This window comes from Chiloscyllium punctatum, chromosome 3 (genome assembly GCF_047496795.1).
Source record: "Chiloscyllium punctatum isolate Juve2018m chromosome 3, sChiPun1.3, whole genome shotgun sequence".
Lineage (NCBI taxonomy): Eukaryota > Metazoa > Chordata > Chondrichthyes > Orectolobiformes > Hemiscylliidae > Chiloscyllium > Chiloscyllium punctatum.
In genome coordinates, this window is record NC_092741.1 from 43,905,086 (window position 1) to 43,920,636 (window position 15,551).

Consider the following 15,551-nt stretch of genomic DNA (forward strand, 5'->3'; position numbering starts at 1 on the left):
GAATGGGGTTACTTGTGCATGAATTGCTGAACATTGAAAAAGTGGTTAAAAAAGCTGAGAATCCTGGGTTTTATAACTAGAGGCATAGACTACAAAAGTATGGGCGCTACATTGAATTTTTAAAAAAATACTGGCTGCCCTAAACCGAAATATAATGTTCAACTCTGAGCATTGCACTTTAAGAAGGATTTAGTGAGTGCAATAGATGAAATATCTGAGAATATTCCCAGGCTGCTGTCACTTTGAGCATGGAACCCCGTTCGTACTTCCCTGAAGTAACTGCAATAAGAGACAAAATCACTGGACAAAACATCATCCAGCATCAGACAACAGCCAGACCAATGCTCCCTCCAGTTTGGAGTCAACCAGATTGCTGTGAGTCTGGAGTCACATATGGGTTAGACCAGGTAAGGATGGCACTTTCCTTCCCTAAATGGCATTAGTGAACAGGTGAGTTTTTCCAACAATCGACAAAAGTTTCATAGTCATCATTAGCCTCTTAATTCCAGATGAGGGAAGTTAAGAAACATAAAGTTAAAAGAGAAAAAGGATAACATAGCAAAGATAAGTGGGAAAACGGAGGACTGGGAAGCTTTTAAATAACAACAGAGGATTACTAAGAAGGAAAGACGCAGAGAAAAATGAGGTACGAAGGTAAACTGGTCAAAAATATAAAGGAGGATAGTAAAAGCTTTTATAGGTATGTGAAAGGCAAAAAAATGGTTAAGACTAAAATTGGGCCCTTGAAGACAGAAACAGGGGAATATATTACAGGGAACAAAGAAATGGCAGAAGAATTGAATTGGTACTTCAGATGTGTGTTCACTGGGGAAGACACAAGCAATCTCCCTGAGGTAACAGTGGCTGAAGGACCTGAACTTAAGGGAATTTATATTTGCCAATGAATTGGTGTTGGAGAGACTGTTAGGTCTGAAGGTTGATAAGTCCCTGGAGCCTGATGGTCTACATCAAGGAGGTGGCTCGAGAAATCATGAATGCATTGGTGATTATTTTCCAGAGTTCGATAGATTTGGGATCAGTTCCTGTGGATTGGAGGGTGGCTAATGTTGTACCACTTTTTAAGAAAGGTGGGAGAGAGAAAGCAGGAAATTATAGACCAGTTAGTCTGACTTCAGTGGGGGGAAAGATGCTGGAGTCTATTATAAAGGATGAAATTACGGCACATCTGGATAGTAGTAACAGGCTAGGTCAGAGTCAGCATGGATTTATGAAGGGGAAATCATGCTTAACTAATCTTCTGGAATTTTTTGAGGATGTAACTCTGAAGATGGATGAGGGAGATCCAGTAGATGTAGTGTACCTGGACTTTCAGAAAGCTTTTGATAAAGTCCCACATAGGAGGTCAGTGAGCAAAATTAGGGCGCATGGTATTGGGGGCAAAGTACTAACTTGGATTGAAAGTTGGTTGGCTGACAGGAAACAAAGCGTAGTGATAAACGGCTCAATTTCAGAATGGCAGGCAGTGACCAGTGGGGTACCGCAAGGATCAGTGCTGGGACCGCAGCTTTTTACATTATATATTAATGATATAGAAGATGGTAATAGTAATAACATTAGCAAATTTGCTGATGATACAAAGCTGGGTGGCAGGGTGAAATGTGAGGAGGATGTTAGGAGATTACAGGGTGACCTGGACAGGTTAGGTGAGTGGTCAGATGCATGGCAGATGCAGTTTAATGTGGATAAATGTATGGTTATCCACTTTGGTGTCACCTAAATGGAATCAATTTAGGTAAAGGGGCAGTACAAAGAGATCTGGGTGTTCTTGTACACCAGTCAATGAAGGTAAGCATGCAGGTACAGCAGGTAGTGAAAAAGGCTAATAGCATGCTAGCCTTCATAACAAGAGGGATTGAGTATAGAAGCAAAGAGGTTCTTCTGCAGCTGTATAGGGTCCTGGTGAGACCACACCTGGAGTATTATGTGCAGTTCTGGTCTCCAAGTTTGAGGAAAGACATTCTGGCTATTGAAGGAGTGCAGCGTAGGTTCGCGACGTCAATTCCTGGAATGGTGGGACTACCTTACACTGAAAGACTGGAGTGACTGGGCTTGTATACCCGTGAGTTTAGAAGACTGAGAGGGGATCTGATTGAGACATATAAAATTATTAAAGGATTGGACACTCTGGAGGCAGGAAACATGTTTTTGCTGATGGGTGAGTGTCGAACCAGAGGACACAGCTTAAAAATACAGGGTAGACCATTTTGGACAGAGATGAGGAGAGACTTCTTCACCCAGGGAGTGCTGGCTGTGTGGAATGCTCTGCCCCAGAGGGCAGTGGAGGCCCAGTCTCTGGATTCATTTAAGAAAGAGTTGGATAGAGCTCTCAAGGATAGTGGTATCAAGGCTTATGGAGATAAGGCAGGAACAGGATACTGATTAAGGATGATCAGCCATGATCATATTGAATGGTGGTGCAGGCTCCAAGGGCAGAATGGCCTACTCCTGCACCTATTGTCTATTGTCTATTGAATTCAAATTCCACCATCTGCTATAGCAGAAATTGATCCTGGGTCTCTCTGGATTAACAGTCAAAAGATAATATCACTTAGGCCATTACCTCCCCATCTAATACTTACAACTGTGATATCATATACTTTAAAGATCTGACGTGAGTATTTGCTTGTAGAGTATTTATGAACAGCTATTTTTCATATAGACTTATGAACATACTTAAGAAACGAACAGATTCATAACCCTGAGATTGCCTGTTAGGGTTTTAAAAGGAGTGGCTGGTGAGACAGATGATACATTAGTTTTAATTTTTAAATCACTACTGCTTTGATTGGGGATAATCCTTTTAGACTGGAAAATACAAAATGTAACTACTTTCTTTAAAAAGGGAGAGAGACAGTTAAAAACTATAAGCCAGTTAGCTTAATGTCCATCATGAGGAAAAATGTTAGAAGCTATTATTAATGAACTTACTGTCGGGCACTTGGATAAAGTCATGGTAATCAGGCAGAGTCAACAGGGTTTTGTGAAAGAGAAATTATGCTTGGCCATTTTTTTGGAGTTTTATGGAAGTAACATATACTGTGGATAAAGGGGAAGCCAGTGATCTGCTGTAATTGGATTTTTAGAAGGCACTTAATAAACTGGTGTATCAAATGTTACTCTAAAAAATAACCATTCATGGTGTAGGGGGTTGCACATTGATATGAATAGATGATTGGTTGGCTCACTGGAAGCAACGAGTAAGCACAAATGGGTCTCTTCAGCTTGGCAAGACACAATGAGTGGTCTGTTGCAGTGTTTGGTGCTCAGAACTCAATTGTTTGCAATTTATTTAAATTATATAGATGAAAGGATGGAAGGTACAGTTGCCAAATTTGCTTATGTTACATAGGTAGGTAGGAAAGTATGTAGTGGAAAGCACCTAAGGAGACTACAAAAAGGTATAGATTTAGTGAGTGGGCAAACATATGGTGAATTATATTCTCTCACATGGTCATGAGTCTTTGGAACTTTTTTCCTGAAAAACAAATGGAATCAGAGTACTTGACTATTTTGAAGGCAGAGATAAATAGACTCTACTAAAACAAGGGTGTGAAATGTTATCAGGGGTAAATGGGAATGTGGATTCCAGGTTAATCAGATAAGCCATGAAGTTATTGAATGGTAAAGCAACCTTGAATGACTACTCTTGTTTGTATTCTTATGTTTGCATATATCTTGAGAAATGGAAAATTTTTCAAAAACCTGGAAATCACATGGAACCCTATAACAATATTTGTGGTCCATTGGGCTGTGAAGAACCCTGGTTGAAAAACACTGTTCAAATTGCTGAGTGTGTTTCTGGTCCTTCCTGCTCCACATTGAGTTTTTTCTCATTGGGAACCGCTGAATGGAGAGTGCTCCTAAATCTTAGTCTTAATCCACGTCTGGCTGCACAGGTCCTACCATTTTCCTTCAGTTGAAGATTGCCCTTCTCTCTCCTCAAAGTTTTGACTGCTTAGCAGGCTGCTTTGCCCAAGTCTCAACCCTCCACAATCCCCTTGATCTATATTTATACTTTTAATCAGTAAGGGAATTGATGGTTATGGAGGAAAAAGGCGGCAAAGTGGAGTTGAGGATTATTAGATCAATCATCTCACTTAACAGTAGAGCAGATTCAATAAGCTAAATGGCCTACTTGTATCACCATGACTTATGGAGTGCCTTCACCTACAGAATCTCAGTCTATTAAAGGGGTCGGAAACCTTGTCTAGCCTTTCACTCTCTAGCTTTCTGACTGCAGGACATGCTTGTTTCTCCCTCTAGTTTGACCTTGCTTGTTGTTGAATGGAAGTTATATTTTTTTCACACTTTTACATCTCAAATTAGATTTCCTCTCATTCACACTCTTCCTTATTTTTGTCTTGTTCTCTCTTTGGAGCTGCTGGAATTCTGAGTAAGTGTTTTAACACTCAGCACTGCCCCTCCAATAAAGGCTGAGGACCAGAGAGCAGCTGGCTGGAGGCATTGAGTGGAGTGGCCGCAGTCCAGAGGTGAGCAGACTGGAGACATGAAATGAACAGGGACCGTTGACACATTGGGTGGGGGATGTGGGGGCAGTGCAGGCTGTCAGCAACTTGCACCCCAGTCAGATCTCTTGTACTGTAATGTAATGTTTATCTGTAATCTGTTTATCTAACCATGATGCTTATTTTTTTAACTATTTCTTATTTTCTAACTTAAAATTTGAACCACTGCAAGGTAATGTATTTTTTTTCCTTTGTTTCTCTTCTTTGTATCTAAGATTTGTACCTAGGCACTTTGTACTGAAGGTGGTGCTGAGAGGACTTTTCACTGTACTCCTGCACTTGAGTACATATGACAATAAACCTAATTCTATTTCTAAATTACAGTGGATGCTGGAAATCTGAAACAAACACAGAGAATGCTGGAGAAATTCAGGTCTAGTAGCATCTATATAGAGAGAAACAGAATTAACATTTCCAGTCCAGTATGACTATTCTTCAGAACTTGACAAATAAAACGCAGCTAGGAAAAAGTGAGGACTGCAGATACTAGAGATCAGAGTCGAAGAGTCTGGTGCTAGAAAAGCACAGCTAGTCAGGCAGCATTCGAGGAGCAGGAGAATCGACGTTTCGAGCATCCCTGATGAACAAAGAAAGAACAAAGAAAACAGCGGCGAGGAAAGAGCAGGGCAGTCAGATGAATTGAGCTGCTTTTACAGGAGAACTGAAAAAGACAATAACAGGCCGAATATCCTCCTTCTCTGCTGTGACCATTGTATTACTCTAAATTTTGAATTCAGTGTTTGGACCCCTCTTTCACCCTTTTATATCTAATACATATCATAGGTTGCTGGTTGCCCCTTTTGCTTGGTTTACCAATAGAGTGTACCTCGACACGGTCCTGTCTTCATTAGTCCAAGAACTCCCCATCTATGTTCGGGACACCACCCACGCCCTCCACCTCCATGATTTTTGCTTCCCCGGTCCCCAACGCCTTATCTTCACCATGGACATCCAGTCCCTGTACACCTCCATCCCCCATCACGAAGGACTCAAAGCCCTCCGCTTCTTCCTTTCCCACTGTACCAACCAGTACCCTTCCACTGACACCCTCCTTCGACTGACTGAACTGGTCCTCACCCTGAACAACTTCTCTTTCCAATCCTCCCACTTCCTCCAAACCAAAGGAGTAGCCATGGGCACCCACATGGGCCCCAGCTATGCCTGCCTCTTCGTAGGATATCTGGAACAGTCCATCTTCCGCAGCTACACTGGCACCACCCCCCACCTTTTCCTCCGCTACATCGATGACTGTATCGGCGCTGCCTCGTGCTCCCACGAGGAGGTTGAACAGTTCATCCACTTTACCAACACTTTCCACCCCGACCTCAAATTCACCTGGACCATCTCAGACTCCTCCCTCCCCTTCCTAGACCTTTCCATTTCTATCTCTGGCGACCGAATTATCATGGACATTTTTACTATAAACCGACCGACTCCCACAGCTACCTAGACTGCACCTCCTCCCACCCTGCCCCCTGTAAAAATGCCATCCCATATTCCCAATTCCTTTGTCTCCGCCGCATCTGCTCCCAGGAGGACCAGTTCCAAAACTGTACAACCCAGATGGCCTCCTTCTTCAAGGACCGCAATTTCCCCCCAGATGTGGTTGACGATGCCCTCCACCGCATCTCTTCCACCTCCCGCTCCTCCGCCCTTGAGCCCCGCCTCTCCAACCACCACCATTACAGAACCCCACTGGTCCTCACCTACCACCCCACCAACCTCCATGTACAGCGTCATTTCCTCCACCTCCAAATGGACCCCACCACCAAGGATATATTTCCCTTCCCTCCCCTATCAGCGTTCCGAAAAGACCACTCCCTCCGTGACTCCCTCGTCAGGTCCACACCCCCCAACAACCCAACCTCCACTCCCAGCACCTTCCCCTGCAACCGCAAGAAATGCAAAACTTGCGCCCACACCTCCCCCCTTACTTCCCTCCAAGGCCCCAAGGAATCCTTCCATATCCACCACAAATTCACCTGCACCTCCACACACATCATCTATTGCATCCGCTGCACCCGATGTGGCCTCCTCTATATTGGGGAGACAGGCCGCCGACTTGCGGAACGTTTCAGAGAACACCTCTGGGACACCCGGACCAACCAACCCAACCACCTCAGCAAGTTGAAGTGTTGAAGCTCAACACTTCAACTGCCCCTCCCACTCCACCAAGGACATGCAGGTCCTTGGACTCCTCCATCGCCAGACCATAGCAACACGACAGGAGGAAGAGCGCCTCATCTTCCGCCCAGGAACCCTCCAACCACAAGGGATGAACTCAGATTTCTCCAGTTTCCTCATTTCCCCTCCCCCCACCTTGTCTCAGTCCAATCCCTTGAACTCAGCACCACCTTCCTAACCTGCAATCTTCTTCCTGACCTCTCCGCCCCCACCCCCACTACGGCCTATCACCCTCACCTTGACCTCCTTCCACCTATCACATTTCCAACGCCCCTCCCCCAAGTCCCTCCTCCCTACCTTTTATCTTAGCCTGCTGGACACACTTTCCTCATTCCTGAAGAAGGGCTCATGCCTGAAACGTTGATTCTCCTGTTCTTTGGATGTTGCCTGACCTGCTGCTCTTTTCCAACACATTTTCAGCTACTTGCTTCCAAACCCCAAACATTTTATCACTTGTTATCAACATGAAGTTGAAACATTAACTCGGTTTCTCTGTGCACAGATGCTGCCAGGTCGACAGATGTTAACCCCGGCATTTTCTGTTCCTGTTTTTTGTTTCTGATTTTCAGCATGTGTGCAGTACTTGAATTCTTTCCAAGCTTGGCACTTGCAAAGAGAACGAGGCACGAGTTCGGGAGGTTTTGAGAGTGTGCCCCCCACAGATAGCATTAGTCACACCTATTCCAGAAGTGTGTAATAACATCTCTGAACAGAAAATGTATTCAATGCGCCCTGAAGGAGTCACACGGGACTCGGAACGCTAACTCTGCTTCTCCCTCCTCAGATGCTATGAGACTTGCTGAGTTTCTCCAGGTTTGTCTCAGCAACCAATGTGGGCAGCATCTCCACAATCCCCGGGACTGACCAGCTGGGACATGGAAACTCTACTTTCCATTGTGACAATGTGCCGAGGAGACCACGTGATTCCAAGCCCCACTTGCTGAGAACAATGGGCACAGCGCTGCGCGCGAACCACCCCATGAGCACACGCGTACTCCTTTCCCGCCTCCATACTACCCGGGGAGCGCGTGCTCCCCGCACCACCAACGTCCCAGCGCGGAGGCGCGTTACCGCTGACGCAGGACGTCGCTGACGCCTGCTGCGCGTGCGCAGTGCCACGTCCGAGCTTGGGTCGGAGGAGCCGAGCCGAGCCGAGGGCCCGGGATAGGATCCGCACCAGTGTCGGTCACTCACTGAGTCAGTAATGGCTGGCCAGCAGTTCCAGTACGACGACAGCGGCAATACCTCGTTCTACTTCCTCACGTCGTTCGTGGGACTTCTCGTCATCCCGGCTACTTTTTACCTCTGGCCCAGAGATCAGAACGACGGTGAGTCCAGCAGAGGGGAGGACTGTTCTGAAAATGTATATTAAAATGCAAACTGTTTGTATATTATAACAGCAACCAGAGTTTCCACCTTCTCCCCCTCCCCATGGGAGCCATGGGCTCATACTGCCTGACCCAGCGCCTTCTCACACAGAGTTCCCTGAAGCAGAGCCCATGTTTGTGGGGCCTGCTGCATCTCGAAGGGCGCGGGGCTGGTTAACAAAACGTGCCTCTGAGGTGCTATATTCCCACCCCTTTCCCAGTCGGAAGTCCTGCCTGAAAGTTTCTGGAAGGATAATCTGTGGGCTGTTGTAACTTCGGCTGGTTCGACTTGTTTTCTTTTTTCTAAATTAGTTCAGCGTTCTAATTTATAAGTTTAAACAGGGGCCGATTTCAACAAAAATAATGTAAGTTAGTTAATTCTTCATTTGCCGCCCCTCCGCAAAGTCTGAGGAATGATATTGTGTTACTCAACAAATCTCCTCCGGCAGTATTCCTGGTCCTTACTCCTTATCTGTGTTACTTTTTGCTTTAGCTTGTGTTTTTAAGAACTTTCCAAATACGTTACTTGAGGCTCTTCAAATGGAGTTTATTCAACTTTATGCTTTAAATTTTTTGTTATCTTGACTTAAGTAGACATCAAAATGCTTAACTTTGTATTCTTCCCTGAAAATTTGAAAATTACAGCAAATGCTCAGCAGATTGGCCAGCATTTGTGAAAAGAAACGACAACTTTTTCTTAGATGGAAGTTGCATCTGCAATGTTAGGATTGCTTCTATGTTTTCAGATATTGATGGGTCTTCAGTACTACTAAAAGTCTCCTGTATCTGAATCTAATGGACTCTGACAACATTTGATTCTGTTTCTGAGATTTGAATGCAATATCAGTTAGGTACAGGAATCATAGATTACTGGTAATCGCCTTTTACGTTTTGCATTTACCATGTTCACACTTTGCAGAAAACCTGATAATGTACAATAGAAGCTTTGATATGAAATTCCATGATATGAGTTTAAAGAAAATGCAAATTAATTATGAAAGTTTTTTTTAAAGTTTTTTTTTGCTTATGATTTGCCTTCTCCTGTTGACTTGCTATGGTTAATTGCTGGCTTATCATCTTTAACATCATGAAGTTCTGATCCAAATTTTATTTGGAAGAGGCTGACCCTTTACCCCTCCCACAAATGTTTAAATGAGATCAAAAATGCAATTTAACTGCACTACTGAAGTTATTGTCTGCAGTTGTTAAACTGAATTAATAATGGGGTCTTCCTCATGTCTTTTCAACATTATTTCCAGTGGAAAAATATTTTAGGAAAGACCACCTTTCAACTCAAGACAAAAGATGGAAAAGTATAAACTGATTTAGCCTAACCTCGGTTGTAGGTAAAATTCTAGAATCCATCATTGAGGATGAGATTTCTAAATTCTTGGAAGTGCAGTGTCAGATTAGAACAAGTCAGCATGGATTTAATAAGGGGAAGTTATGCCTGACAAACCTGTTAGAATTCTTTGAAGAGGTAACAAGTAGGTTAGACCAGGGAAACCCAATGGATATTATCTACCTAGACTTCCAAAAGGCCTTTGAAAAGGTGCCTCACGGGAGGCTGCAAAGTAAAGCGAGGGTCCATGGTGTTCAAGGTAAGCTACTGGCATGGTTTGGGGATTAGCTGTCTGACAGAAGGCAGAGTTGGAATAAAAGTTTTTTTTTCGGAATGGCAGCTGGTGACACGCAGGGTTCAGTGTTGGGGTCGGAGCTGTTCACTTTATATATTAATGATCTGGATGAAGGGACTGGGGGCATTCTGGCGAAGTTCGCGATGATATGAAGTTAGGCGGACAGGCAGGTAGTACTGAGGAGGTGGGGAGGCTGCAAAATTTTTCAACAGTTTTGGAGAGTGGTCCAGGAAATGGCTGATGAAATTCAATGTGAGCAAGTGTGAGATCTTGCACTTTGGAAAAAAAGAACACAGGCATGGACTATTTTTTTAAACGGTGAGAAAATTCATAAAGCCAAAGTACAAAGAGATCTGGGAGTGCTAGTCCAGGATCCTCTAAAGGTTGATTCACAGGTTGAGTCTGTGATTAAGAAAGCAATTGTAATGTTGTCATTTATCTCGAGGGTTGGAATTTAAAAGCAGCAACATGCTTCTGAGACTTTATAAAGCTCTAGTTAGGCCCCATTTAGAATACTGTGTCCAATTTTGGGGCCCACACCTCAGGAAGGACATAGTGGCACTGGAGCATGTCCAGTGGAGATTCTCACGCATGATCCCTGGAATGGTAGCCCTAACATACAATGCATGGCTGAGGATCCTGGGATTGTATTCATTAGAATTTAGAAGGTTGAGAGGAGATCTAATAGACACTTACAAGATAATGCATGGCTTCGAAAAACTGGACGCTGGAAAGTTGTTTCCGTCAGGTGGGAGACTAGGACCCGTGGGTATAGTTTTAAAATTAGAGGGGTCAATTTAGAACGGAAATGAAGAGGCATTTCTTCAGCCAGAGTGTGGTGGGCCTGTGGAATTCATTGCCACGGAGCACAGTGGAGGCCAGGACGTTGGGTGTCTTCAAGGCAGAGATTGATAAGTTCTTGATCTCATAAGGAATTCAGGGCTACGAGGACAGTGCAGATAAGTGGAATTGAACTGCCCATCAGCCATGATTAAATGGTGGAGTGGAATAGATAGGCCGAATGATCTTGCTGCCACTCCTATGTCTTACGGTCTCACTCATATGTACATTTTTTGACTATTTCCTGTCCCTATCCATTACAAATCTTGTCTCCCAATGGAATGCATGCATGGACCTAAAAAACAATTTCACAACTGGTTGAACTCTTGCCTCAAGTCAAAGCCACGCTCATCTGTGATTCTGTATGATTGTGATTGGTGAACGATGTTGATTTAAAATACTTATGAGAAAGCTATCATAAATGCCTCTTCCCTCTTCTATCCTTTACCAAATTCAGGTTATATATGCAGAATTTAATGCAATTCTATAAAGAAGTAAAACCACTAATAGGCTGGAGTTCTATATATGCCTGAGGAAGAATACTTAAGGTTTGAAATAACACTTCAGTTTTATAATTTGAATTAAAACATAACACTTTTGAGCTTGTGTGCTTCCAACTAGAACTACCTTTGATGAATCTGAAACTATTTAAGTCTTCAGATGAATTTTAAATCTTTGCTACGTTGCATCAAAACTAGAATGGTCGAGCAATTATGGGCCGTTTTGGTTCATGTGTAATTAGATTTGAGCTTCAGTTGTGCATAGATGGAATTATTTCTGTTCATGGCATTCTGAATGAAATATGAGTGAACTGAACAGAAACTGAAACATTTATCAAACATCCCTCCAGATTTCTTTGAAGTTAGGCAGCAGGTAAGCAAGTTATGTTGATTGCCACAGTTTCTCAAACACAGGAATTTAAGTGGTTTGTTCTTGTTAGGTTCAATAAAAACAGCTTCCAGTGTTGAGTGAATCCACTTAAACACTGGGGCACAAGAATCCATTAGTTTATTAGATGGTTGATAATCAGCTTATTATATACTAAAAATTCAAAATATTGGGCAATAATCAACTTGTTCAGTTGTTTATGACACACCTCCTGAGCAGATAGGAGTTTAATCTGAGCCTCCTGGTACAGAGGCAGAGACAGTACTGCTGCACTATTTGGAGATTTGCATTAATGGTAAAATCCAGTGCATCACTAATTTTACGATCACAGACTGTCCCTTATCACAGGGATTCTGGTAACAAACTACATATAGCATTTTCTTCATACCTTCCTGTTTGTATTGCTTCCCACCTACTTACTGATAATATTTGTGCTTTGTTCATCCTGGTATATTCTAGGATCAACTCTCTTTAATTCCTTCGTCAGCCTTTAAGCAGTGATCTGCTCACATTTTCCAAGAGTAGCAACTGTGACTTCCTCAAGTTTTTTTTCTATCAACTTAAATTCCTTCATGAGAATCATTTTATTTTGTCTCTGAAGGGCGTCAGTATCATTTGTGTAGTTCTAGCCCTATTGTTACCCCAGATGAAGCCTCACTGTTTTACGCAACAGCAGTGCGACTGTTTGGTTCAAAATGGTTTGCTTGATTGACACTACATCCACAAATAATCACTTCCTCCACCACTCAGTATTAGCAATATATGCTAACTACAGATGCACTGCCGAAAGCCACTAATCGTCCCTAGGTAGCACCTTCCAATCCATGACCACTATCATCTAGAAAGACAAGGGCAGCAAATACGTGGGAACACTACAACTTCCAAATTCCCCTCTGAGCCACTCACCATCCTGACTTGGACATATATCACCATTCTTCCAGGGTTTCTGCGTCAACATTTGAGAATGCCTTTCCTAATGGCATTGTGGGTATAGTTACGCCAAGTGGATTGCAGTGGTTCAAGAAGACTGCTCAGCAGCACCATCTCAAAGGCAACTAGGGATGGATAATAAATGCAGGCCCAACCAGCATTGTCCATGTCCCATGAGTGAATTATAAAAAATCCTTCTGTCAATGTAACCTATGCCTCACAATTACGAACTGAAGCTAGACCTGGTGTTGATTATTTCATCAATTCACGCATTAAGACTGTACAAACCTTGGTTCAGTGGTTCCCTCACTTTGAGTCAAAGTCATGGATTTAAGAAGTCACTCTGGAGTCCAAAACCTTGTCTGACACTTTACTATGGAAGTACAGTACTATCTTATCCTTCAGATATGTCATTAAACTGCATTCTTGGGTGAAAAAGGTACTTAAGAACAGAGGTGTTCTAGTGTCGTAACACTACTGCTTGACAAACCCCCAAATAGATGTAAAGCCAAAAACACAACTGTGGATGCTCAAAATCTGAAATAAAAATGGGAAGTGTAAGTTAGGTGGATTGGCCATGCTAAATTACCCATAGTATCCAGGGATATGTAGGTTAGGATCTTTAGCCATTGAAAATGCAGGATTACAGCGATAGGGTAGGGGTAGATGGGTCTGGGTGGGATGCTGTTTGGTGTGATTTGTTGGGCCGAATGACTTATTTCCACACTGTGCGGAGTCTATAAAAAATTCTTAGCAGATCTGGTAGCTTCTATGGAGTGAAAACAAAGTTAGAACTGACGAAGGGTCACTCGACCTGAAACTTTGACTATGCTTTCTTTTCACAGATACTGTTAGACCTGCTTGCTGAGTATCTCCAGCAATTTGTTTTTGTCCTGAAGAGAGAGTTTATGGGAGCTTGGTATCTGTAAATTAACTGTCATTTTTTAACATTACAGTTGTCTCTACAGTTTAAAAGCACTTCATTGGCTGTAAAGCACTGCCAGGTCATAACGGTGGTATGTAATTCCAAATCTTTCTTTTGGAACCTTTTTAGAATTCTTCTCTGTCAGAACAATACTTCACTCACTGTACCAATTCTTCCTTCTCTTGATTTTTTGGCACATTGTTATCTCTTACCTATTGACCTAGTTATTTAAAATGCCAGTAATGCTGAAATATTTCATATATTTATCTCTTAATTTGCTTTTGTTTGTAAATTTACACACATTCTGCCCTCGCCCAGATCAAAATTCATTAATGTCTTTTGACACATGACAGTTGTTAACGTGCGTAAAATATTGACTGCTGTGCAGTCAGGCTAAAATACTAGACCTCAATGCATTGGTAAGACTGCAATTGGAAGATTGTTAGTTATACTGTCATATCTTTAAAAAAAGACACAAAGGTGCAAGTTTTGCTTCTTTGTGACGTTAGAGAATTGAATCATTGTTTCCCTATTGTATATTCATGGGTTAACGTTTTCTAGGGTGCTGTTTTGTCATCATCAGCAGTTCTTAGGATCCTTGCCTGTTAAGATCCATCAGTTGATTACATAAAAGCTACTCGACTGTGAGGAAGAAACTTTGTAGCTCAGCTGGTGTGTTTTCTTGTTTCCTTTGCCACAGTTGTTGCTTGTGTGGTGAGGTGATCAGGAAAAAGGTATGAAGAACATTGAATATATGTAGTTAACGATTAAGTTTGCTTGAGGATCCAGATGTGGACTTGTACGCTGATTGCACATTGTGAGCGTTCTGTTGTATTTTTGGCAGTTGTTATCTGGCTGTAAGTGTTTGCCGTATCATATGAAAATTAAACCTATGATTGTATATAGATTAAGAGCATGGTATTTAAATTAATTATTAACTATGAAAGGCAAATGGCATCCTGGCATTTATTCCAAAAGGACTGGATTATAGAAGTAAAGAAGTGTTGTTACAATTGTCTTTGGTGTTGGAGAGGCCACATATGGAGTATTGTGTCCAATTTTGGATTCCTTATTTGAGGAAGGATGTGATGGTACTGGAAGCAATCCACCAAGTTGATTCCAAGGATGTAAGGGCAGCCATATGAGGAGCAGTTGAATAATTTGGACTTGTACTTGCTGGAGGTATGAAGAATGAGGGGGTGATCTGATTTAAGGTATATAAAATGCTAAAGGGGATTGGTAAGGTGGATGTTGAACAGATGTTTTCCCTTGTGGGGTAATCTTGAACAAGAAGTCATAAATATATAGTGAGAGGAGGTAGGTTCAAAACAGATGAGGAGAAGCTACATCTCTGAGGGTTGTGAATCTGTGGAACTCACTGCCCCAGAGTACAGGGGAGGCAGATTCAAGAAAGAAAGAAATAGATGTGGTTCTGATGAAAAGGGTATTGGGAATAGGCAGGAGAGAGGAGTTGAGACCAGGATAAGATCAGCCATGATCATTTTAATGGCGGGGCAGACTTAAAGGGCTGAATTCCCTGCACCTGTTCTTAATTCCTCTGTTACTAAATACTTTGTTCTTAACAAGGGATAGGGGCACAGACTTCCTGTCATAACAAAGAATATGGGTGCTCCTAAGGCCCTCTCCTATGTAATAGACCCTCTAAATAATCATAAACATGCCCTACAATGTTGTAAAAGCATTAACAAACATTGTTACTTGAAACAATGTGAATATCATTAAAAGGATTGAAAAACAGTTCCTGTATCCCTTTTGCCTTGAATGCTATGCTAGAGAGATTGATTGTATTTAAACATTAAATTTGTTTGTTTTTTTGGTGCTGTTGTGCTGTTCTCGAAGGTTCATGTAGGGATTTCATCTTCCTCCTCAGAATCAGACTGATTCTTTCAAATCCATTGTTCATTCTTCTTTCATGTAGTACCACAACCTCTTCCTGCACTCAGAAAATCCTTTTTCTGTCTAGTTGTTCACAATTACTGGCCACATCTGCTAGCAAGCATTGACTGTGGATTGTATTAATTGATGCTGAGATTCTTTCATGTTGGCTATGCCGTTGGCACTGAAATAACTTTCAACATTTTCATGCAGTTAGGGCAGAATCAACATCCATGGTCTAACAAATGTGTCTGCGTGTACACCTTGAAAAGTAAGCCTTAAGTGTCAAGATGATTGAGACTGGATGGGAAGTGGCAAAGGGAGTAAGGAGACATTA

At 42.4% G+C, this 15,551-nt stretch overlaps 1 protein-coding gene across 1 annotated transcript in view; it reads left to right on the forward strand.

Annotated features, from left to right (window-relative positions):
- The first annotated feature begins 7,835 nt into the window (after positions 1-7,835).
- sec63 (SEC63 homolog, protein translocation regulator) overlaps positions 7,836-15,551 on the forward strand; it is a 114,832-nt gene continuing 107,116 nt past the window's right edge. The window contains exon 1 of the mRNA XM_072552479.1: positions 7,836-8,059. Within this exon, the coding sequence (XP_072408580.1) occupies positions 7,936-8,059 (124 nt within the window). The 5' untranslated portion in view covers positions 7,836-7,935. The remainder of the gene's footprint in view (positions 8,060-15,551) is intronic.